The sequence below is a fragment of the Thamnophis elegans genome, chromosome Z, assembly GCF_009769535.1.
Source record: "Thamnophis elegans isolate rThaEle1 chromosome Z, rThaEle1.pri, whole genome shotgun sequence".
Taxonomy (NCBI): Eukaryota; Metazoa; Chordata; class Lepidosauria; order Squamata; family Colubridae; genus Thamnophis; species Thamnophis elegans.
Genome location: NC_045558.1, coordinates 81,624,152 through 81,651,189, shown reverse-complemented (window position 1 = coordinate 81,651,189; position 27,038 = coordinate 81,624,152). Strand labels below are relative to the sequence as shown.

The 27,038-nt window shown below is 35.3% G+C and overlaps 1 protein-coding gene across 1 annotated transcript in view; it reads left to right on the top strand.

The window, feature by feature from the left end:
- The window catches only part of COBL (cordon-bleu WH2 repeat protein), a 74,820-nt gene that overhangs the window by 13,489 nt on the left and 34,293 nt on the right, over positions 1 to 27,038 (top strand). Inside the window, exons 6-10 of the mRNA XM_032235891.1 lie at positions 813 to 898; positions 4,126 to 4,212; positions 5,550 to 5,735; positions 19,723 to 19,843; positions 24,153 to 24,326. Of these exons, the coding sequence (XP_032091782.1) occupies positions 813 to 898; positions 4,126 to 4,212; positions 5,550 to 5,735; positions 19,723 to 19,843; positions 24,153 to 24,326 (654 nt within the window). The remainder of the gene's footprint in view (positions 1 to 812; positions 899 to 4,125; positions 4,213 to 5,549; positions 5,736 to 19,722; positions 19,844 to 24,152; positions 24,327 to 27,038) is intronic.

Here is a 27,038-nt window from a genome sequence, read left to right as displayed (position 1 = left end):
TCAAACACAACTTTTATTTTATTGTGTAATCAATTTTTTGCTTTGGCAATGTATTAATCTGATATCAGGCTTTTTGATCAACATTTATAACATTTTGATTTTTCACTCCTTCATATATTAGTGAATATATTTCAACATTCTAGTCTCTAATCTATGTCTGTCTGTCCATTTATCCAATATAGTATTTTAGCCTAAAACACCCCATTTGTGATTTTTTTCATAGAATTTGTCAGCTACAAACAATATAAATTATTCTTGCTACCTGTTTGCAGGTACTAGCTAAATTTTAATGTGTTATTTTGTGTAAAAGGATACAGATTCCAGAAAATAGTATGTATTATAATTATTTGTATATAAAATAAGGAGGGATTTATTAGACAATTTATGACTAGGCAAGAATGGGCAGTTGATAGTAGAGAAGCAATAATAAAAGGAGTGATAACAATTGTCTATACAAAATTGCCAAGTGGTATTCTTTGATGATAAACTTATGAGATAACAAATTGAATTTATTATTCCATGTTTAAAGGTATAGATATGAATCTATACCCACACAGATACAAAGAGAGAAAGTTTTAATATAAAACTTGGACTGAAGTCTAAAATCTAAAATAAGTGACTTGAGTGAATGCCATATGACTTTTTTTCCTCTCATGAGTAACTCAAAACAATAATAAACATTATTTTAAATATATATCTGTATCCTCTATGCAGTAGAGGTTTATGATTTCAATTTTCAAATAATAAGCTATTCTATTAAAATGTTATTTGAACTGGGTTGGAATAGTCATTGTGACTTGTGCATTTAACAGAAACAAGCCTATCATCTGGTTATGACATATCAGTAAAAGAAAAGAAAGGATTTCTTGGATTTTTTAGGACAAGTAAGAAAAACAAGGTAAATGCTATATTTGTTCATTCGGCTAGTGATTCCTACTTATCTTGTAAGTTTTGTCTTGTAGCTTGTACTTAGGGTGTTGCTAAAATGACTCTTATTGCATCTCAATTAAATATTGATCAGATAGATAGATAGATAGATAGATAGATAGATAGATAGATAGATAGATAGATATAGATAATAGATAATAGATATGCTGATCGTTGTATTTGGGTCTTTTTCCGTGTAAGATTGAGATTGTCTTGGCAACATTTCGGTGAGACATCAGCCTGAAGATGGCGAGTGAGACCTCGCCAAAACGTTGCCACGACAATCTCAATCTTACACGGGAAAAGATACAAATACAACAAGACCAGCATACCTACACTCGTGAAAATCTATGAAAGCGCACACACACACACACACACACACACACACACACACCTACCTACCTACCTACCTACCTCACAGTTGTAACCCAGAATCCAATGCTGCAGATAGGTATAGATTCATGGTTTATAGTCATTCTTTCACCTATCCCTTAGCTATTCCTCGTGCCATGGTGGTGCAGTGGTTGGAATGTAGTATTGCAGGCAAACTCTGCCTGCAGCTTGTAATTTGATCCTGATGCAATTTAAGCTTGACTCATCTTACCATCTTCCGGGGTCGGTAAAATGAGGCCTGGATTGCTGGAGGCAATATGCTGACATTGTAAACCAGAGAATATTGTAAGGCATTATGGAGTGGTATATAAGTCTAAATGCTATTGCTATTGCTTGATAAAGCCATAGTTTTTACTGTTCCTAATAAATTCCATTTACTGGGACTAAATTAGATTTTTTAAAAATCAAAGTAGTTTTGGCAAATGATCCTATGAATATCAAAGTATGGCAGCTATAGGACAGTCTAAGTTTATGTTTCAGCTCCTGAACTACATATTCAACAGCAAACAATCTAAACCCCTTCTGAACATTTTACATTATGTAAAATAACATCTCCTGATTTCCAAAAACAGGACAGTTAATCTTATTATTCCTAATATTGCTTTATATTTTCTACTAAAACTAATATATATATTTCATCTACTTCTTTTTATGGTTTTTTAACTAACTTGTAAAGATCAAGTCTCAGTGGCAAATGAATAAACAGAGCACGAGCTGCTACCCCTCCAAAGAACTACATAAAATGAAAATCTGTGTCTTTCATTTTGAGAAATGTAGATGTGATTTTAAGAACATTTGTTAAAATATTAGTTGTTTCTGCATTGTGCATATAATGTATATTATGCAGGTCAGGTATATATATGCAAGTCATTTACAGTACACTTAGTCCTTGACTTGCAACCATTTATTTAGTGACCATTCAGAGTTACAATGGCAATGGAAAAAAGTGATTTATGATCATTTTTCACATGACTAGTGCAGCATTCCTATGGTCACATGATCAAAATTTGGACACTTGGCATCTGGCTTACCCTTATCACAGTGGCAGTGTTCTGGGGTCATGTGGTCACTTTTTGTGACTTTCTGACAGACGAAGTCAATAGGGAAGCCCGATTCCCTATTGACTGTTAAATGGTGGTTAAATTATGTTATTAACAACTAAGACAATTCATTTAAACAATTGTGCCAACAAAAGTAATAAAACATACTTAACAACTGTCTTGCTTAGCAATAGAAATGTTGGGCTCAATTGTTCCAGTAAGTTAAGGATTGCCTGAATATCAATTGAGAAATGTACAATTCTTCTATATGCATTTTCTATGATTTACACACCTTAATGACTTAGCTCATATCAATCTAAATATCTATATCTATCTATATAGATGAGAGAGATAGAGAGAGATAGATATAGATATATGGATAAATGTTGTGAGGTAAGACTGCTCAGACAATTAAATGTTAAAAACAGTGTTTCAAAAAAATATATGCAGTCATAGATATAAATTATAATACTATGTTATGTAAGATATACTCATATTTCTAGAATAAAATATTTTATTCTTTAAAAACTAGAATAAAAGAATAACACCTTGGAGGTCTTCTAATCCCACCTCCTGCTCAAGCAGAGAGAGAGAGAGACCCTATACCAGTTATGGCTAACTTTTTTGTTGTTGGGTACAAAAATGTGAGGGTGTGCGGACGGTAGCGCACATGTGTGCTGGCACCCATAATACAAAGCACCTCTCCCCACATGTTTAGCATGCACAACCTCCCCACATGCACCACACTACTTGCTTCCAAGCTGAGCTTGGCATTTCCCCCAGGGGGCTGGCGGAGACCGTTTTGGCTCTCCCCAGGCTCAAGGAGTCTGAGGAGGGTGAAAAATGGGCCAGATGAGTCAACCAGAAGTTCTGTTGGCCTGTTGGGCCCATGTTTCGCTCTCCTCAGGCTCCAGAGGCTTTCCTGAAGCCTGGGGAGGGCGAAAATGGCTTCCCCTGGCCCTCCAGAAGGCCTAAAACCAGCTGGCCGGCATGCACATGCATGCTGGATATGACAGCTCATGTGCCAGCGGATATGGCTCTGCATGCCACATGTGGCATCGATGCCATATGTTCGCCACCACGGCCCTATACCATTCCAGATGGTTGTCCAGTCTTTTTTAAAGCCTCCACAACTTTTGAGAGGTACAGCAACATAGTAAGAGAGCATATTTTTGCTTTATCTTCTGGATTACAGCTGATTTCTCTTAGATATAAGCTTCCTAATATAAATTTGTCAGTTCTTTTCTAACTGAAACACAGGAGAGATGAGGATAATGACTTTGTTCCTCACCAGAGACAGAGAATCATTCCAGGACTGGCTTCTGACTCCTACAAACATGCTTTTTTTGGGTGGGAATTCTGGGTATCTTTTCCAGTAGGCTTCCCTACTGTATTCTGTGGAGTTTGACAGGGCAAATCTATTCATCTCTCTGTGCATTAAAATTGACATACACTTTCTATGTAATAATACTATAGATTATCTCCAGTCAAAGCTACAACTTAGATGAATCTGTAATATTCCATTTTCTAATTGTTCCTAAGGAAAAAATATAATTCAAAGAATGCAGAATCTGTTGTATTCCTTTCTCTATCCCATGCGCAGACTAACTACTTTTCAGAATATTATCAGTTTGCCAAATAATGACCAAGCAGCAGTTGAATCTGTGGTTAATTATACATTGTTTTTACAGACTTTTCTACTGAGTTTGTTCATAGGTGTGTAATATATTTATTAAAAAAATATAATGTAGGATTTTTATTTAAGTTTCAGGCAGAGAAATCCTCAAGAAGAAGCCTAGATCTGGGTAGTGGAGAATTTTTAAAATCCACGTATCGTAAACAAAGCCTTGATGTAAGTCCTAATTTAGTCATTAGATAGTGCTACTATGATATTTAATTCATTATAGTCTATCTATTTGTGGAAAAGTCCTTTGGGGTTATACCATTGTACCAGTGGTGAAATTTACCACTGTTCTGTGGGCGTGGCTTGGTGGGTGGGGCAGGGGGAGGATACTGCAAAATCTCCATTTCCACCACACTCTAGGGGAAGGATATTGCAAAATCTCCATTCCAACCCCACTCTGGGGCCAGCAAGAGGTGGTATTTTCCAGTTCTGCGAACTACTCAAAATTTCTGTTACCGGTTCTCCAGAACCTGTCAGAACCTGCTGAATTTCACCCCTGGATTGTACTCTTTCCAGTGGAATTAAATTCTATATTAATTATATTAACATGTAGGGTTGAAAGACAAAACAAAACAGGTCATGTACATTGACCAACAGAAAAAGTGGAAAAGGATGCTCAATTAGGCTGTTGCTATTGTTCTTAAGGCTGAAGCAAAACATATATGCCATGCTTCACTCCTGGTAAAGAACAAGCAGTTTTCTTTGGTTCTCCAAGATAATTTAATGGTAGTGTTTTCTTTGAAAGTTTCAGGGTCTTCTGTGAAGTGAAGTTGAAGATTTTTGTGTGCATTTGTCTTGCACTTGTTTCTTTTAAATTATTGATATTTTTCATGCTAATTTATACAATGACAAACACTGCTCCAGTCTCCGCTATTATGAAGCTTTACTAGATGGGGTAATGCATGGATATCATTGATGGAATGCTAGTGGTAGTAAGCATTCATATAGCCTATGACCTAGTGAAGAACAGTTCTGGTCTTAATTCTGCTGTTGGAAAGAGAGGATTAACACTGTTGCTACTGCCTGACCAACTTTGCTGGCATATCTGGCAGCTTAACTCAGGTTCATCCTTCCTCTTCATTTATAGCCTCTCATTTTAATAATATGAAGTTATTTGTATTTGCTTTATTTTTAAATTAATATGATTAGTTAGAAATAAGAAAAATAATTTGATTGATCAAATTTATATAGTCATCCATCTCATGTAGTTACTCTGGATGGTATATAAAATAAAACAATCCATATTGATAAAAACCAATTAAAAAACAACCGAATTACATTAAAAAGGTGAAAACAGAATAGTAGAAAAACATACAAAATGCATTTAATCAGTCACTATGCAACCATCTAGCAGGGTATAAAATAGTCAGACAGTTAACAAATGCCTTCTGAAGGGCCAACATAAATATCAGGCAGCATTTTGTTATTGTTTCAGGTAAATTTATAATAAATGGCTTTGAAACGTCACAATAAATTTTGATGGTGGCTTGTTCATCTGATTATAGGAAACAATGATCGCAGATTCTTCACAAAATTTATGTTCTGTAATGGTGACACCGTCATTATCGCATGGAAATTCACAAGGGGCAATTGCAAAAGTTGAAATGAAGAAGCGGAGAGCACCACCCGTACCAGTAATACCACCCTTTTCTGGTGGGAAAGCCGAGAGAGAAGAAAAAATGCCAAGTCCGGTAAGAAACCTACATTAGAAATATAAATTGAATAAATAGTCATAATCTGAAATTACTACGGCATGGTCAGTATTCAGCTCATGCAACTCCTTTTAAAAGTTTTATTCCTGCTCAGAAAGCCTAAATTAAGTATCAGGTTCAGAGACTAAGTATGGTAGGTTGTTCAGGATTTGGAATTGTTGTTTTGCATGAACTCGTATGATAGGTATTGGTCTCACATTGTTTCAGGAATTTTTCCCTGTGTGGGAGAAGGCTTTGTAATAGGCTCTTTTGCATAATTTTATTGATTCTCAAGGAGAATTGAAGTAACATTGGCATACATACTGGTAGGAAATTCACTCGGGGGAGTTTCTTATGTGACCTGGATTTTCCAAAATGAGGTGGCACATATCACTTTGATGACCCTGTAAGGAAATTGAAACAGAACTTCTGGATAGTTTTGTAGTGATACAAATTAAAAAGAGAAGAAAATGGAAAAATCAAGAATCACCAGAAATATGGGGTTATATTGCTCTTTGTTTTCCTAATGAAATGTTTTGTTCAAGATAATTTATAAAATAACATTGCTCTATAGGATTTTTAGGCTGACATAATTTAATTTCCTGTTGACAGTATACAGGATATTGCACATTCTTTCCAAGTTGATTTTATGGGTGTGTAGCAAAGAAGATATAGAACAAAATGTATAGCTCTGTCTTTGGAGACTCAGAAATGGAATTGTTTACTTATCTTTTAATAAATTCAATAATATTTAAAAGACAATGCTTTTCTTTCTGTAGAACATTCCAAAAAGTAATTGTATGAGTCGGGATTCAGGAGTAGATATCTATTTTGATTTATTATAGAAAAATATTTAAAAATGAAGGCCATAAGCATAGAAGACATTAATTTAAATTCTTTTTCATCAAATTCAGGCAGTAATATCTTAAGTTGGTAGCTAATCAATGTAATGCTGAAGCATCAAAATGGCAACAGTTTACATTATTGGGATATTTAATTCTAGAATTGAAATTCCTTGACTGTTAAATTTTATTTTTTATTAGAAGACGTATTTCCTGAAGAAGAGGTGGGGGAATAGTCTGCTATCTGGGTAGAATTTTGGAGAAACATCTGGTTATCATTTGAGAAAAGAACAGAATAGCTGGAATGGACTTTGGTCTTCTAGTCCAATCCCCTGCTCAAGTAGGAGACCCTGTACCATTTCAGACAAGTGGCTGTCCAGTCTCTTCTTTAAAACTTCCATGATGAAGTTCCCACAACTTCTGAACCACTTGTTCAGGTTCATTGTTTTCACTGTTAGGAAGTTATCTCATGCACGCATGTACAATGGGGGGGGTGTCACATGTTACATTATGGATGCCCACACATGACCCCCATGCACTCCCCCCCTTATGGCACACGAGCCAAAAAAGGTTAGCTATTGCTCCTCTAGAGTCTAGGCTTTTAATCATCTTAGTTGCATTTGTCTGTACTTTATCCAAAGTCTCAACATCTTTTTTGTGGTGTGGTGCGACCCAAACTGAATGCAGTATTCCAGGTGGTTTTACTAAGGTTTTATAAAGCGGTAATAATACTTCATGTGATTTTGATTCTATGCATCTGTTTATACAAGCAAGGATTGTATTAGCATTTTTAGTTGCTGCCACCCATTGTTGTTGGATAGAGCCCATTGTTCATGTCTGTCAAGATCTTTTTTGTATCCTGTGTTTGTCTTCTGGGGTTTTGGCTATTCCTGTCATCTGCAAATTAGGATTTAGATTTAGATTGTTTATTTGTATGCCGCCCTTTTCCCTTGGGGGACTCAGGGCGGCTCACAATCAAAAGGAAGGGGGGGAAAACAGACTTTTACATATAAGACAGTACATGATTAAAACGCAACATTCATACCATTCGGGCGGGTTACAATCTTTAGCCCCAGGCCTGATGGGATAGCCAGATTCTAAGGGCTGTGCGGAAGGTCTGGAGGGTGGTGAGGGTACGAAGCTCCACGGGGAGATCGTTCCATTGGGTCGGGGCTACCACCGAGAAGGCTCTCCTCCGTGTGGTGGCCAGTCGGCATTGGCCAGCGGATGGAACTCGGAGGAGGCCTAAACGATGAGATCTAATGGGTCGTGTGGAGGTGATCGGCAGTAGGCGGTCTCTCAAGTACCCAGATCCACTACCATGAAGGGCTTTATAGGTGGCAAGTAGCACCTTGAAGCGTATCCGGAGATCGTCAGGTAGCCAGCGCAGCTCGCGGAGGATAGGTGTTACGTGGGTGAAGCGAGGTGCACCCACAATCGCTCGCACGGCTGCATTCTGGACTAGCTGAAGTCGCCGAATACTCCTCAAGGGCAGCCCCATGTAGAGCACATTGCAGTACTCCAGCCTAGAGGTCACAAGGGCACGAGTGACTGTTGTGAGAGCCTCCCGGTTCAGGTAGGGGCGCAACTGGTGCACCAGGCGAACCTGGGCAAATGCCCCCCTGGTCACAGCTGACAAATGGTGTTCGAAAGTCAGCTGTGGGTCTAGGAGGACTCCCAAGTTGCGGACCCTGTCTGAGGGGTATAATGTTTGACCCCCCAGCCTGAGAGATGGAATATTTGCCAAATTGGCGGGAGGGAAACACAACAGCCACTCGGTCTTATCCGGGTTGAGCACGAGTTTGTTAGCCCTCATCCAGTCCCTAACAGCTTCAAGTCCCTGGTTCATCATGTCCACCGCTTCATTGAGTTGGCACGGGGCGGACAGATACAGCTGGGTATCGTCCGCATACTGGTGGTATTTTATCCCGTGCCGCTGAATGATCTCGCCCAGCGGTTTCATGTAGATGTTGAAAAGTAGGGGAGACAGGACCGAACCCTGCGGCACCCCATATGTTAGGGGCCTAGGGTTCGATCTCTGCCCCCCAACTAACACCGACTGCGACCTGTCCGAGAGGTAAGAGGAGAACCACTGCAAAACAGTGCCTCCCACCCCCACCTCTCGCAGTCGTCGCAGAAGGATACCATGGTCGATGGTATCAAAAGCCGCTGAGAGGCTTGAAATTATGAGTTTATCAAATGTTTAATCTATTTTTTATCTAAAACGTTTAGAAAAACTAATAAAATAAAAAATTATTAGAATAAAAAGTGGTCATAGTGTAATCAGGGACTGCCTATATTGATGTTATAATTATGTTGTTTTTATAATACACAACTATGAAATGTGTATGTTCTGTATATACAGTATGTCTCTATGTCTTATATGTATTGTATCTGCCTGCCTGCTTGCCTGCCTGCCTGCCAGTCCTGGAAGATAGCAGAAATCTCCTCCCCACTTCCAAGTATAGAACATTTAATCATGGATTTATTTATGCAATTAGAATTCTATATTTAAGTATGAAGGGAAAGAGGAATACCTACTATCATTAGACACACATGCTTCCTATTTTAAAATGATCCCTCGATTGAAATTTATATTTACATTAAGTAGTTAAGCAGCAAGGTTGTTTCACTATTTTAAAGAATATTAATAAAGTTGTCAGTAGAGATAGGAGGTTAAGTTTCTCCAATCTAACAAAGGCAGGCATTGCTTCTTTTATTAATTTATATTATATAATGTAACAACTATTCTACTAAGACATTGGTATAGTTTATAGCATAATAATAAAGTTTGTAAATATAAAATATAAATGCAATGCAAATTTTAATCAACAATATAAAAATACCACAATAAAGTGACAACAATGCAATAATAACATAGAGTAACTATTAAATTATAGCAAAATGAGTGCTGAATTTGTACTGACAGACACATGATGAAATTTGAAAACAGAACATTTTAGTTTCTTCTCTTCAGAAAAGAAACAATTGTACTTCCTGCTCTCTAATAGAAAGATATGTGACAATGATATTAAATTCCTAGCAGTCTTTTGTCTTATTTGCACGTAATGTTACATAAATTCATACGTTGTTCATGAAACCTAGAGTATTTTTTTTAAAAAATCATTGACACTGTGCACTCATGACAGTGTGCTTAAAGTATTATCAATATAAAGTTAAGTTTGAGATATTAAAAAGTATTTCTCAATACTAATGTACCAAAGAAAATTTTTTATAACACTGAACAGGCTTAGTTGCTAAGCATAGAAAACAGTAGAAATAAAAGTGCAATTTTTATATTATTTAGATTTATATATTATTTTATATTAGAAGGAAGTGCAGAAAGAGGTCAAGATTGGGACCATACTTTTTCATTATGTTATATGGAGTCAGTGAGAACTGAAATGATTGAGTTAGTTCGGTTACTCAGACTTCTGTTCTGTTCAGGATAGTAAAATTAAAAACAAAAGAATTGAGAGGACTTTCAAAAGGATCTCTCCAAACAAGTAAATGGCTTTTAAAATGTGCAATTGCAGCTAGAAAGCAATGTGTATATATATATATATATATGCAGTTCTCATTTAGCTACCACAATTGGGACGCGACTTAGTCATTAAGAGAAGTGATGGCTAGATGAAATCATAACTGTCCTTATGATTTTACTTCCGTTTTTCTTTGATTGTACCAGATCTTTATATGTAAGGATTGTTCTCAAAGTTCCTTTTTCATTGCCATCATAACTGTTAAATGGTCACCAAAAAAGGGAATTGCTAAATCAACGTTATTAATATCTGAACTGGAAAAAACTGATCAGGAAATGATTTTGTAATAACAGTGGATATGAAAATCTCAGAATAATCTAAGAATGCTGTGAAAAGCATAAATTCCAGGCTTGGAAGCATTAGGAAAGAAATTGAAAATTTTGTAATTTTTTTCATATAAATATATAAGATTATAAACAGTTCTAATCATTACCACCTCAACATGTATTAAAGGAAATTCTTTATGTGCATGCATGCATGCATGTATAATATGAACTTGTATGTAGATATATAAAAGCAAAATTTATAAGAATTCTCTATGAGATTAATTATGGTAAAAACAAGAAAGACAGACATAAAATCTGCATGGCATGGAAAAGTTAAGATTTTTTGCCTCTCTTCCATTGAAATTAAACAGGGAGATTCAGAAAAAAATATCTGCACACATGCATAATCAAGATATGGAATTTGCTTTCCTTAAGTGTTACAATGGTTATCATTGTACCGTTCACCACCCCCCCCCCAAATAAGACAGGGTTTATTTTCTTTTGACTCCTGAAATAAGCACTTGGTATTATTTTCAGGGAGGTCTTTTTATTTTTGAGATGCAGGAGGCGGCAAACATGGTTACTTCATGGCTGCTGCTGCGTTGCAATACTTTCTGAGAGGGCTTATTTTCAGGGGAGGGCTTATTTTAGCGCATGCGCTCAAAAGCCCGATTGGGCTTATTATCTGGGGAGATCTTATTTTGGGGGAAATGGGGTAAACAGTTTGAAAAAAATTAAATGGCTTATAACAGTATAGGATAGCTTCCTAGTTTCATTTTACTCATACTCCTCTATCACTAGCTAAACAGACTAAAATTGTCAGGAAATAATATCCATTAAAAATACCCAAGTTCAATTACTGAAATTGTTGAAATTTTCTCTGTACAATCTAATTATTAAATCTCAGGATTATTTCCACTTACGGAAGTCAGTTTGCATCACCAAATATTTTCTCAGGCATTGAAATGTAGAGACTTCACTGGTCTGAGGATGTTTGTTTTGGCAGAAAAAATCCCCATCTTCCTTTTTCCCCTAAATAGAATCCAATTTTCTCTTTTGCCAACTTCCTGTAAGAAAAACAGAGAAAACACTCCAAACATGTTCAGAAACCTCCAATATGTAATATGTGGATTCAGGATTCCTATAATTTCCCACTACTGTCAAGGGCAGGCATAGGATGGGCAGAGAAATCTTATTTTCCTTAAATGGAACTCATCCATCTCTTCTCTGGTAAATTAGAACATATAGATTGTGTTCTAATAACTGCAGTACTTGCAATTATTAGAAATGAATATTGTTTGTGCTTTCCACAGTTAAAATTTCACATACTGTGCTCATACTGGCAATGGTTGGCACAAGACTGTAATGCAGGGACAGATACAAGGAAAAAGAAGATGGCAATCAGCAGGGTGGATGATTTACAGTGGTGATGAGGACATTGTTGAAATAATAGGGTTGGGATAGAGTAAAAAATGACGATGTCCCATATATATAATTATAATCAGTCAGCCAACTATAATTACAATCCATGGATATTATACTATGGATATTGTATATGTGTTGCAATACATAATCTTCCTGAGAAATATACTTTGCCTTAAGGAACCCTTCATATTTCACAGTAGTTGTGAATTCTCAGGTAAATTAGTTGCCACTCTATTTTCTTAATCTTCCTAATTATTTAATTGATTTATGAAATTTAACTGTCCTTTCTCTCCTTGAAAATATATCAAACAAAGCTAAAGCCCTGTGCCATTGTTGTATAACCTTTTTGTGTTAGTGATATTTTTAAGGTTTCTGCTGGCTAGAATTCCATCATCTATCCCTTATTCATTGCCCTTCATTACACTGATGATGCAACTGCTTTGTTCCTATATGGAGATTCTCAGTCATCGAGTTCCTGGTTCTCCAAAAGGTGTTTTTTCAAGAGGCAACTGGACTTTCTGGTTTTTCTTTGAAGACATTTTGCTTCTCACCCAAGAAGTTTCTTCAGCTCTTCTTCAGCTTCTTGGATGACAAGCAAAATGTTTTCAAAGAAAAACCAGAAAGTCCAGTTATCTCTTGAAAAAGCACCTTTGGGACAACTGCTTTGTCAGTTTCATGACAATGCCTCAGAGTTTTATTGTTTCATTTTGCTAGTGGGTTACTCTGAATTAACCAAATCAATATTTGTGATGTTCTCCTTAAGTCACCAATTAGATTGTTTTATCTTTTGCTTTAAGTCTTCAAATTAGATGGGTGACTAATGAGAAATTTATTGAATAAGTTAAATCTTTTGAGTAATTGGGTCTCAGACCTGAACAATTAGGCCACATGATAATTTAATTAGCTGATTTATTGCTCAAGCCTATATTGTGTCTGGTTGAGACTAGATAAAGTTCATGTGTGAGTGTGTGTGTGTGTGTGTGAGAGAGAGAGAGAGAGAGAGAGACTGACTGACTTTGCTCTCCTGTCAGGTTCGCTGTGATGTAGGGCCCATGTAGAGATTTTAGACTAAGTCCCTGTTTGACCTCTCCCTTGGCTTGATCAGTCTTTCTCCTCTGTTGGGTATTTAGATTTTGTCTTCCAGCTGTTGGTCAATTTCAAGTGAGAATAATAGCATTTCATGCGTGATCTAGGGGCATTATTCTGGGAGGCAGGGAAATGATGCTGTACAAAAGCTAGGAAATATTGGATTGATTAATTTAAATATTTTAGTCAAAATCCTGTTTTGATTCAGCCTGAGTTTTATCTAGATGAAAAGCAGAAGGTGCAAGCAACAAAAGTTCAGAATAAGCCAAGTTAATATTAATTTGTCTCTTTAGAGCCAAATTTATCTAGCAAGATGAGATGGACCAGGGAAGCCCTTCCCCCAAATACACGCTTCAACCAGATTTTGAGTCAGTAGAGTCTTATTCAAAACCCCAAGCCTAAGTCTATCCACACTGAAGCATTAGAAGTCATGAGGAATGACTGTTTCACTGTCACGGACTTCTAGCCTTGGGGTTTCCTTATAAATACACAGCTGAATTCATATAGCATTATACTCAGAATCTTGGCTTTAAATATCTTATTTTCAAACTAATTTACAAATGTAAAAATGCAACACTTGTTTTTCGTATGAAGCATTTTTGCTACCGGTTCGGAACTGGGTGCGCGTGCAGGGCGCTTCTGTGCATGTAGAGAGCATCCCTGATGATGTCTAGGCGAGTGGGTGGAGCCGCCACCACTACCTGTTCACTCAAACTGGGGAGAACCAGCAGAATACCACCTCAGCCCTAGTTTCATTTTTAATGTATCCTATATTGTGGCATTAGCTGGGGTACTACTTCTTTGAATAACGATTGAGAGATATGCATATCATCCATATAAAAGCCATCTTATCTGTGTGATTTATGGACATTGTATCTACAACATACATTAGAATTACATTTACATATCCAAACCAGTCAACTGGGTGTTCTAATTAAGGTTAGAAAATGGGAAACCATGAGTTCTAGTCCCACCTTAGACACAAATCACATTTTTTTAACCCTGGGAAGCAGACAGTGGCAAATCACTTCTTAAAAACTTTGCCAAAAAAACTATAGTGACTTGTCCTGGCAGTTGTCAAATGTTAGGTACTACAGGTACCAAAACAAGTATCCAAAGTTGATTAAATTCATAGTTTCAATAGTCAATTTTAATTGTTGTTGTAATAAATGACATTTTGTTTCTGTTCAATTGTCAGAAACTTCTAAAAAGTTTAGAAAATTCATATTAATAGCTATTTGTAGCAGAAATTTCCTTGAAAATCTAGTTTAATAAAAACCAAGAATTAAGAGATGCTATTTTAATCAAAGTCTTTTTAGATTAGATTTGGATTCATATCACGACTCATTGTAGCTGAAAGTATCTGACAAAAATTTGAAAAAATTACACAATGGGTTTTAATAATTAGTCTTAATGTTTCATTGGTCATTTTCCTCAGGTAATATAAAGTGATACAAAACAATTCCTTTATTGTTTTTAAATATTAAATTTAATATAAGAACTGCTAATACTAGTATATACTTATATATATGCTATATATACGTTTTACATACTAGTATTAGTATTGAACTTGAAGTTCTTTACTTTATAGCAAGAATATTTAAAAGCATTGGGAAACAACACTGGCTGGAAAAAATAACCCAACTGCAAAGAGTTTTGAAAAATATCTTCCACTGGATTTTATTCACATATGTTTTCATTTTTTAGTTGCAGCATTTATTTCTAATAGATAACTTTCCTCATGAAATGCCTTTTTTATAGAATAATTGATTGTAGGCATTTATAACCTGCCATTTTATGAACGTACTTATACAGTATATCTCCACAGTGCATGCTTTTTAAAAAAATGTTTTATATGATTCATTTTTATTGGTTTCTTGTTTTTGTTTTCTTCTTCTAGCTGCATTGTTTTGCTGATCAATGTCTGCTTAAATAAAATGAAGTTTGCTAATGAGTTATCAAAAATACTGAAAGTGCTGAGAACAGTGAGGAATTTGTTGCATTTGGCAAGAGGTGTTTATAACAAAGTTGGGTGGGCAATTGCTTCAAATGATGATGTTAAAGCTTGATTTTTTATAAAAGAAGCAGCCAACCATAACAAATTGTTTTCAACTTCTATTGTTTTGCTTTCTATCAATATGCAAAAGAAACACAATGTTCTTTGTGTTTTGCTACTTCCATTAAGCCTTCTGTAACTATAAAGTCTTGCAAATTGTGTTCCACAAATTTTATGAGCAAGCTTTTACTATATACTCATTTTGAAACTTTTAAGGAAGCATTTTAACTCGTTTCACATGATCATGACTACATAGCTCTTCATTATAGAATAGCTATTTGCCAAATCTCCATTACCGAAAATGGGGCACACTGCTTTATACCTTTCTATAAAAGTGGGTTTTTTACCTAAATACTATTCATGCTCTACTTTAGGTATAAATTTATAAAATTATAAATGTTTGTGCATGTGTGTATGTGTTTGTGTGTGTATATGTAGACAAACATACTTTTTAGGAGATTGTATTCTGGTAATCAGAGACATGGGATATAGAAGAGAATAACAGATTTGGAAGGGACCCTGGAGGTCTTCTAATCCAATCCCCTGCTTAGGCAGGAAATCCTACACCACTTCAAACAAATGGTTATCTAATCTCTTCTTTAAAACTTCCAGTGTTAGAGCATTTACAACTTCTGGAGACGAGTTGTTCTACTGATTAATTGTTCTAACTGTCAAGAAATTTCTCCTTAGTTCTAGATTACTTCTCTCATTGATTAGTTTCAATCAAGTTCTTCTTATCCTGTCCTCAGGTGCTTTGGAGAATAGTTTGACTCCCTCTTCTTTGTGGCACCCCTGAGATAACAGAAAACAGCAAGCCCTTCAATTTGGACCACGATCCCCTGCTTATTTGATTTATCAACAATTTTGACATTTCACTTTAGTGTCCCTATTAAGGTCAGCAAGGGCACTGTATCTGTTATGCTAGGACACAGAGAAAGCTTTGTGTTTATGGTTCATAGCTCTCACCCTGACAGATCCCACAGTGGTCCATACTGCCCTTCTCCTGCAGGATCTTTGTAGTTGAGGGGACTGATAGCGTGGCAGATCAATAGAGTAGAATGGTTGAATTGGATGCCTAATTTCTGCTTGGAGAGCGGAGATTAGAGATTCTAGATAGGTAATCTGTCCATGTAGACTAGTAATTTCTTTATAAATAGGACAATATCCAAGTTTGAAAAAAGTGTTACGAAAGACAGCTGCAAGACAAGTATTTTACTGAACTAAGCCTGAAATAAAATATGTTCGCCATCTCCGATGCACTTATCCTAAATGTTTTGGATTTTTACATAATTTGTGTGCCATTAGGGCCGCCGTCCACTACCTTTGTCCTCTGTACTCCCTCTCAGTATTCCCTACTCACAACCAGTAGCTCCTCCCACCAGCCTCTGGAAGTTGAAATATCTTAGAGAATTATGCCAGTCTGTTTGTGAATACCAAAGAGAACTCCGAGGAGAGAAATCATATTTTCACAAGTATTTATTATATCTTGATTTTCTAAATTTTTTAAATTTACAAAATAAAGATACAATATTACTTGTCAAAGTATCTTTCAAATGGTTATCACCAACTGATTGTGAATCAGCAAAGTGGTAAGGCTGCAAAACAATTTTAAGCTTTACGAACATAAATATTGCACTTATTCAACAAGGATCCATCTTAAGAAGGATTCAAATAAAAAGAGATTGAAGGAACTGGCAATACCACTGAGAAGAAGTGGTATTGCTACATTTTCAAGTACCTGAGGAAGCTCAAGACTTACATTTATTATGTTAAAAGATAAGACATTGATTAATCGCTTTACGTTATAGGAATATAGCTGCATGTTCAGTGAGTCATAGAAAACAAGCAATTGAATGAAAGATAAACTAAAGCAATTCAGTTTTCAAACCATGTTTATTAAAACACTCCAAAAAAGTAACCAATGGATTCCAGCATCCAGGCCAAGAGCCCTATATATAATTTGTAAAGGATTATGTAGGAAAAGATAGATTATCAATCATGAATAAGTCCTCCGGGATTGGGCGGCCTATAAATAAATAAATAAATAAATAAATAAATAAATACATACATACATACATACATACATACATACATACATCATACATACATACATACATAAATAAATAAATAAATAAATAAATAAATAAATAAATAAATACTTATATTTTCATAGATGGGGGAAAAAGAACTCTGTATTAGCAATAAGTACAGTAATTATCCAATTCCTATCCTGGAATTAATATCTTAATTTTGTCTTAATATCATCCCTGATGATATTACTACATTCCTTCACTCCTATATTATAAAATTACTGCATTTATATTACTATTATCTGATATTTTATCTGACATTTTTATACCTTACTCAGGGTCACATCAAATTGAGTTACAATGCTAAATTTAAAATTAACTAAAAAAACTTAAAATATCCATCTTTACACTTATCTTTTCAACTTTCAAAGGGAGGAAAAAAACCCACATTGTAAGAGCTGCTTAGTAGTGTAATCAATAATCCAATGAAATGTATTGATAATACATTTAATACATAATTAATACATAATAATGGGGGACTTTGTCTCCCTGTTAGGGTAGTCTCTGCATCAATCAAAGGATCAAACAGGTTCCTGACAATGCCTAGCTGATCAGAAACAGTACTGGCCATTTTCTGGCCATTCCCTCACTGTTGACAAGTAGAAACATATTAGTCAGAAGCATCTCACATTGCGTATCTGCTCATTCTAGAAGAGTTTAATCCTTCCAAAAAAGAAAAACGGTCTATCTGCAACAGTGATAGTAAATACCACTGTCTTCTCTGGATTCAGTTTCAACTTATCCCTCACCTAATTGATTATCACATATAGGCAACCATTTAGGGAGACAGACTAAAGATGTTGCCCCCCAAAATGAATTGATTATCATCAACATACCCTGCCAAATTCTCTAGATCATTTTTTCTTTATGATACCACAAAGTCATTGGAAGGCAGAAAACTGGTCAGGGAAGCAGTTGGGCCATGAGATAACAAAGGAATGAAAGCATTGTTCAAGGATGATACAGAGATTGCAGAAAAAATGAACACATTCTTTGCATATATCTAAAAGATAACTGTTTCTATGTACTATGTACTGACTTTTCCAGGCAGCATATTGGAGAAACTAGTAACAAGAAAACTCAGTGTGAATTAGTGAAACAGATGTTAAATTAGCATCAGAGATACTGTTTAATTGTAGCTTCAACCATAGAAATTCACTGGATCTCTTAGCATGCTGTATCTCAAAGGGAGAGAAATACTGGAAGAGGGAAAACCATGTTCATCACCCTGAATTCCTGAAGGGAAAGTGGGATAAAATATAATACTATAAATATCTTTTATTTCTTAGGAAATGATCAGATCTTAGACAATAAATTGAGTGAATTTTCAGGTAGTACCAGCTATTAAAGTTGGTAAACATGAAGAGATTGTAAAACTTCAGAAGGATGTTGATAAACTGAATGAAGGCTTATCCTTATGGCAAATGTGATTCAGGGGTCATTGGTGCTCTCTGAGTTTGCTTGTTTTCTTACAAAGGTTTCATTACTCTAACTAGGTAATATCATGCAAAGCACTAATTATGTTACCTAGTTAGGGTAATAGCAATAACTTTTAGACTTATATACTGCTTCCTAGTGCTTCTACATCCCTCTCTAAGTGGTTTACAAAGACAGCATATTGCCCACAACTACTGGGTCTTCATTTTACCCACATTGGAAGGATGGAAGGCTGAGTCAACCTTGAACCAGTGAGATTTGAACTGCGAAACTGCAGCTAGCAGTCAGCTGAAGTAGCCTGCAGTGGTGCACTCTGACCACTGCGCCACCTCAGCTCCTAATGTAACGTAATGTGACATCCTCAAGAAAACAAACAAGCTCAGAGAATACCAAGGACCTCTTATTTCAACCCTGTACTACAAATATTTTCCTTTAAATGTGATTCAATTTAAACAAATGTAAAAGTCATGCACTTGGGGACAAAAACCCCTAATTTTACATATACCCTGATGAGATTTGAGATGTCTGTAACTGATTGGGGGTGGGGGAATCTTGGTGTTATAATTGATGATTTGATGAATATTTTGACTCACTGCAGATGTTGTAAAAAAACAATTCCAAATTAGGAAGGAAAAGGACTAAAAATAAATTGGTCAACCTGGTAAATCCCATATATGCATATATGTATGGGTACATTTGCCCAGGAAATACTGGATGCACTTCTGATTATCACAACTGAAAAACCAAAAAATGTGCAAGAAGCCAAATAAAATGATAGTGGAATTAACACTATCTCTTCTATGTGGGAAAATGCTGGTGGAGAGTTTTCCACTAAAAAAATCACTAGGTCACTATGATCAAGGTTTATAAAACATGTACACGTGGAAAATGTGGATGGTTAATCCAGGGGAGATTATTACAGTTTAGAATATACAAAATACATTTCTTTTTTTTACATATTTTATAATAAATGAGGCTAATAGGTTTAGATGGGGAGTGATGATATACACAGCAGATAGTCTATTGAGGGTAATTAATCTTGGGAATGTAATTTTATTGCCAGTTTAGAGAAGAATATTTTCAAGTACTAGCTGCTTGAGTAAAGGATTCCTTAATGCCTTTGTCTTTAGTCTAGTGGAACATGGCACTGAAAACAAAGGCCTCAAATATTGGTCTATTAATATTTCTTCAAATATACAAAATATGTAATATATGTCCACATAATTTTTTTCTGTCTTTATAGTTGCCTCAAAGTTCATTGCAACATGAAATAAAAAAGAAAAAGAGACCTGCTCCTCCTCCACCAACTTACAAAACGTCGAACAGATTTGAAGAAACGGAAAATAAAAGACAAAGTACAATTGGTAAGGACGACTAGTTTTGACACTAATGCATGTGATCTTTGCTGCTTTGCAGGTTGTGTGATGCATCAACAATAATCCTAAAATAGATCCCAATTTACAAAATATTACTATTAACATAACAGAATGAAAGTCTGGAAACAATGAAGTATTTGATCATTTATTTTTTCTTTCTTTAATAATAATGTTACTAAAAATTTAATTCAAAATATTTTTAAATATTTAATTCAAAAAAGAAAAACAAGAAACAGTGCAGAAAAATAGAAAGAAAACAAGGATATAGCCTCCTTCTTCCTTCATCACAAGTATAAACAATTTTAATAACTTATCACCTTTCCTTAAAATCGCTTCTCATAATTCACTTCTTACACTTCTTATCTATAAAGAGATATTTCCAGCTTTCACTCCTGATTAGCAAAAGTCCCCCAAGGGTTATCACTATTTGAATAGATAATGATCAGATGAACTACCATTTACTTTTAACAATCTTGATTTTTAGTGCTTTCAAATAATATCCTAGAACTTGATTTTTTTTAAAAATCCTCTGTCTTTCTTCACTAAGTTCTTCAAAGCTTTAACATGTCTTTCTTGCAAATTGATTTAATGCATAAACATTTAAAAGTATGTGCAAATTTTTATGATGTACGGTATGTTAATACTTAAGGTGCGGTAAGCACATTTTTGCACATTTGAATATATTTTTGAAATATATTATCTGTTAATATAATACTTCAGTACAAGACTTGTTCTCAACAAAGATGACAAATGATTTTTCATTCTTTGAGTGTATAATTAACTAAGTAGGAATTGGCAATCTTTAATTAGCTAGATAAAGCCATAGCATTTGAACAGTATTTATTGAATAGTATTTATTGATTGGAAAGTTCTTAGTTAACACTAATATTAATACATTAAGATCCATGAATATGAATAAAGTTAACTGATTTTAACATTTTGTGATCTTTTCTCATTCACCAAAACACAGGAAACAACATAAAATTTTTTGCACATTTGTGCAGCTATCTGAAACTCCCATTGTTAGGCAGTTTATACAACTGGTAGAAAAAAGTAAAATAAATAATTCTGACACAAATGTTGCATTTGGCTATAAAAATTTAACAATAGCAATAGCAATAGCAGTAGACTTATATACCGCTTCATAGGCCTTTCAGGCCTCTCTAAGCGGTTTACAGAGAGTCAGCATATTGCCCCCAACAATCTGGGTCCTCATTTTACCCACCTCGGAAGGATGGAAGGCTGAGTCAACCCTGAGCCGGTGAGATTTGAACCGCTGACCTGCTGATCTAGCAGTAGCCTGCAGTGCTGCATTTAACCACTGCGCCACCTTGGCTCTTTTAACAAACTTAATGAAGCTGAAAATTTTCTTATGATTATTTAGTTTTATGTTTGATGAACTTTCTATCTTTTTCATGGTTTTTAAAATTTGAGATATGATTTCAGTCAATCAATCAGAGTAGAGATGGAGGTTGAGATCTTCTGGTCCAACCTCCTGCTCAAGCAGGAGACCCTATACTATTTCAGACAAGTGATTGTCCCGTCTCTTCTTAAAAACCTCCAGTGATTAAAAAAAACCCATAACCTCTGAGGGCAAGCTGTTCCACCAATTAATTGTTCTCACTGTTAGGAAGTTTCTCCTTAATTCCAGGTTGCTTCTCTCCTTGTTTAGTTTCCATCCATTGTTTCTTGTCCTGCCCTCTGGTGCATGGAAAAGTAAGTTGATGCCCTTTTGTAAAGAATCTGATGCAGTTTTTTTCTCTCCGCTGCCTGTTACTTCCTTGCCATCTTCTCTTTTAATTTGATTCAAATCAAATCTTTATTGTCAGAGTACAACATGTGTACAATGAGATTGGCTGAGCCTCTCTTCGTGCACCCCCCCAACACAATACAACTCACTGTGAAAGACAAAAAATCCCTAGCCCAGTGAATCCTGCTAACAAACAACTACTCCTATTGCACCATGTGAACTTATTACACATCTTGCGCTGGCTCGCAAATCAATCATACTATGTTATTGTAGAGTTATTTTTCATTCAGGAGTCTGACAGCCCACAGATAAGTACTGTACTTCAGCCTGTTTGTGTGGCTGCCTATGCTTCTATATCTCCTTCCAGATGGTAGGAGAATAAAGAAAGGCTAACCAGGGTGTAAGTTGCCTTACTGCTTTCTTGTTGTTTATATGTTGAAAGAATCTTTTTTATTATCTTTGACTTTTATTGCAAGTCTTTGTTCATTCTGAGCCTTTGCTTTTCTGACTTAATCTTTGCAGATTCGGGCTATCTGCTATTCTGCCTTAGTTATATATCCTTATTTCCATTATTTATACTTGTCCTTTTTGCTTTCAGTTTATTAGAGAGATCATTGTGCAATCAGGCTGCTTTCTCCTTGGATTTACTGTTTTTCTGTTTCAGTGTTATTGTGCTGGACTGGGATTTTATAATCATATTTTTCAGTTTCCCATGTTTCTTAAGTTGTTTTCTCCTTTAGAATTCTCATCCATGGAATTTTTCTTAGGCTCTCTCTGAGTTTAAAACACTGGCTGGATTATGTTCTGTTGCATTATTGTGTTTGCCTTATATTGAATTTCAATATAATGTCATCACTCACACCTAAAGTTCTGGCAAGTTAAACTTCCTCTATCACTTCTTCTCTATTAGTAACAATTAGGTCTAGGATAGCTTTTCCTCTAATTCTCTTCTCTACCTTTTGGATGACAAAGTTGTCAGCTAGGTTGGTTAGGAATCTGTTTGATCTCCCATTTGCTCCAGAATTTGTCTTTCAGTTGAAATCAGAATAGTTAAAGTCTCTCATTACTACTGTGCTATATTTTCTACATACATTTGTTAATATAAATTGCTTGATGACCTGTCCTGGTTCTCAATCTTTCATTATCATCAACCATGGTATCTTTTTGCATCAGTTGCGGGAATTGAAGTCACCGTTCTGCAGTGGTTCCATTCTTTCCTCAGTGGTCAATTCAGTAGGTAGCAGTCAAAGGGCATAGATTCTCCCATGGGGTATCTCAGGAATCAGCACTTCCCTTTCTCTCTCTGTACATGAAGCCACTGAGGGAGGTAATCCAGCACTTTGTAGTCTGATATAAATATGCTGATGATACACCCAATCATATATTGCAACTCCAAACTCTGGGCCAGAGATGCTATCAAAGTCTTGTTTCTATGTTTGGAGGCTATATGAGCCTGGCTGGGCGAGAATAAGTTTAAAGCAAACCTATTAAGTTGACAGTTCTGTTTATAAAACAGTGGTACCCTGAGCCTACTGCTTGGATATAGAGAGTATAGCCCTTGGAAGAGCAGGAGGCTTCAGATCCTCCTGAATTTGTGGCTCTTGCTAGATTAGCATATAAAGCCATGGCTGGAAGATAGTGAGAAAACGTCACTGCAGTGGTTCACCCCCTCATCACCACCCATGTAGACTATTGCAACATACTCTACATTTAATGATGATCTAGAAACTTTACTTTGTATAAAATGAGATTGCCCAAGTGCTCATGTTGGTTGACCATTTAATACATACTGCACTTGTTTTCAGATGCTGAACTGACTTCCTATTTTTTTCCAAGTGCAATTAAAAGTGCTGACACTAACCTATAAAGCACTTTATTTATGGCTTGATGTTTGATTATCTGGTAGATCACCTCTCTTCATTAGAGGTGGCCTGTGCACTCTGCCTATGCCAGATGAAGCAGCTGGTTGCCTCACATTTTTGGAAACTTGGGAGCTAAAGCCCAGAAACACTAGCAGCTAATCTTGTTAGCAGCTAATCTTGGTGGCATACAATTAAATAAATAAAGAGAAATGCAAGTTGGTTTGTACATTTTTTGGTTATGTTGGCAGTAACATTTTAATGAAATTGTATGAGCTATACATAATTTTTAAGATTATATGACAGTTCTAGATATATCTTTCTGTGTTTTGTGTGTATGCTAATTACAAAGGTCAGGTAGAGAATAATACATGTTAAAAAAAGATTAACAATGGATTATTTCAAATGACTCACAACGAAACATTTCATTTTGAGGAAGCAATGGTAAATGGCACACTAACTATTTATGTTGTGATATGGTTATGCTGCTTTGGAGTTTCAGATTTCCTTGAAAAATACATTAAAACTGATAAGCAGCTAATACTTTGGAGTAGTAATTTCCAAACACTAATCAGAAGGTGATTGTGATGTAAATTACTGCAAAAAGCATTGTACAGTAGAGCAAATGTGATAGGCATCTGATTTGATGGTAATAGTAACTAGTGAATTCCAATTGATTCCCCTATAGGTAATGAACAGCAAGTGCCTCAAAAGCCTCCTAGAGGCAATATACGAGATCCACCCCAGTTAGTGATCCCCCCACCCCCATCATACCCTCCTCCTCCTGACAAAGATACCTTGGACCCAGCTGCATTGTACAATGAAGCAGATGTTACAGACCCAACCCAGTTGGTATCTAAAAGTATGTTTGAAAAATTGTCTATTTCTCTTTCTTTTCCAGACTTTCCTCTGTTCTGTTTCCAGTCATATATGTGCTTGCCTTATCAATATGTTTCCTTTTAAAATCTTAAATGTATGATATGAACTTGACTAATATATTGAGTCAATCATGCCAAACCTTTTTTGGAAGTAGTCATTTAAGATCATGATTTCAGATATGACAATTTTGGCATTTGGATGGTAACACTTGAGTTTGATGCTACATTTTACTTAACTATTTTTTTTGTTTTTACTTTTATGGAATTTTATAGTCCATTTCTCATGAAAATAATAGTTTGGTCTTACGGTGCTTAATGACCCTGATACCGCTTAAGAACATGAATTACAGAGCCACTAAATCTTTTTCCAAATCTTGATTTTTCATAGAGTATAACAATATTTATTTCAAAAATAATGTTGAATCAATGCAAGGAGCCTATAAGAAAAAAGAGTGGTTCTCCCAAGCAACAATTAATCTAAAAAAAATAGTAAGAAATGTATATTTGAATTATTTGTAATTGAAATGTTAAAACATAATTACATTTGCAGTTTGGAATAGTGAATGGGAAAAGGAAAGAGAAAGAGATTAAAAACAGGCTATATTACTGGGTTTCTTGGAGTTTCTGGATAATTTTATAATATGTGATCAGGACCCACAATGACTATTTGTTTCCAGAGACTTCTTTCTGCTAACTATGTAGGGCCAGCATTCCCCAATATTAGCAGCTTTTAAGATGTTCAAATCCCAGAATATGCACCAGCTAACCATGCTGGCTATGGAATTCTGAATATTAAAATTGGAGAAGGGCTTATTGGTTACCTTCAGTTCTTGGGTAACCTTATCTGCCACCAAGTTCCTATTGTCTCTCTGAATGCAGCAGCACCTGAAAAATACACATAACTGCCATAGGTTAGAGCTGTGTTATTAACCAGTGCATAACTGCTTTATTTTGCCTTTCTCAGGTTTATGTCCACATTTTTCACATCTTCAAAAAATTAAAAGGAAATAAATATGTTCTGTTCAAGTACAATTCTGTCTTGTTAACATTTGGTCCTTTAAATATTTTGCACACAAATCTCACATTATCCATCCATAGTAGATTTTTCTGTTTTAGTTTACTAATATGATTTCTTATATTCTTCTAGCCTAAAATCTGATTTTGATCAAACTTTCACTTTGTGAAGATTTGTTATGATTCATACATTTATTGCATGTATAGTTGCTGAGGCTTTAATTAATTAACAGCTCCATAAAGGCCTACTAATTGGTATATCACATTAAATTTAGTAGAATTTATCTTAAGACAAATATAATTATAGCATATAGCATAACATTATTTGTGTCTGCTGAGGAGTAAACTGATACAGGATTGTAGATAGTGAGTTATCACTATAAATTAGGACCATTTGAAATATTTCAAAACATGATTCTATTTGGCCACAAGAACCCTATTTGTAGAAATATACCTGAGATTGTATGTGCTTGAATTATGTTCTTGCTGGCAGCAATAACCCCAGAGAATGAGTCACACTGTCAATTATGCTGTTGTTGTTATTTGATTTTTATAGTTTATATATGTTGTGTATGTGTATACACACAGTATACACACAGTAAGGTATATAACAACTGCATGCTCCAATTATGTATATTGATTTTGTCCAAGAATGTTACATTTTGAATTGCTAGTCTTTTGTGATCAAAGATTCTAAAAATATCTTTCACCCCTTTTTGAATATGCATTATATTCAAAGGTAACATATAACATCTGTGAGTTTTAAAAAGCTTATTTGGACAAAATATGTTATTCCTCAAGGATGCTTCCCTACATTTACTATTATTTTCATTAGTAGCTCTTGAACGTCTAAAAATATACTTGATTTATAGTAGTATATATTTCTAGATTAATAAATTAGGAGAGTGCCTTAAAGTATTTTCAATTTTCAATTTTTAATGCATTATTTGCTTTTTTCCCCAACAGTTTATTGTTGTGCATCATTTCCTTCACCTTCCAAGCCCATCTGATACAGTTTGGCTCTTGCTATGGTCTCCATCTTTCTGAAAACTGTTGCCTCTGCTGCCTTACCTATCTTTATGTTGCCTTTTCCCTTCATATGGAAAAACATTCTTCTTACATGAATGACATTTTCAATTTTTTTTTCCATATATGTTATTATTTTGCGGTGACACATGTTTTCAGCTGAGTGACTATTTGTGTGCTTTTTTAAAAAAATGACAGATAGAGGACATTTCTCAGTTTTGTTGTTGAAGTTGAAAAACTACATTTATGCTATTTTTTTCCTTATCTTTCCCTTTTCAAGAATACATTTACTACTATACATTGTGCTATATTCATATATATTTTATTTCTATTGTTCCATGCAATTGGGCACGCCTTAATGAAGCAAGGTAATGAATGATACACAATGGGGCCTTGTGTTAGTTTTCCAATGAGCTCAGAAAAGTTTTAATAGTATAAAGATAAAGCAATGTAGGCATCTAACCCTTTGGGGATTAATTCTAAGGAGGCAATAGACAACCCATGGGTCACCACTTAAGAAATATTACCAGATTCCTCAGTGCCATCAACAGTGGCAGAGCTTTTAATGTACTGAAAAGTTCTTAAAATTCAGTGAGATACTCTTGACATGTATCTGTCTCGAAAGTAGCCCATATTGAAGTATATGTCACAGACAA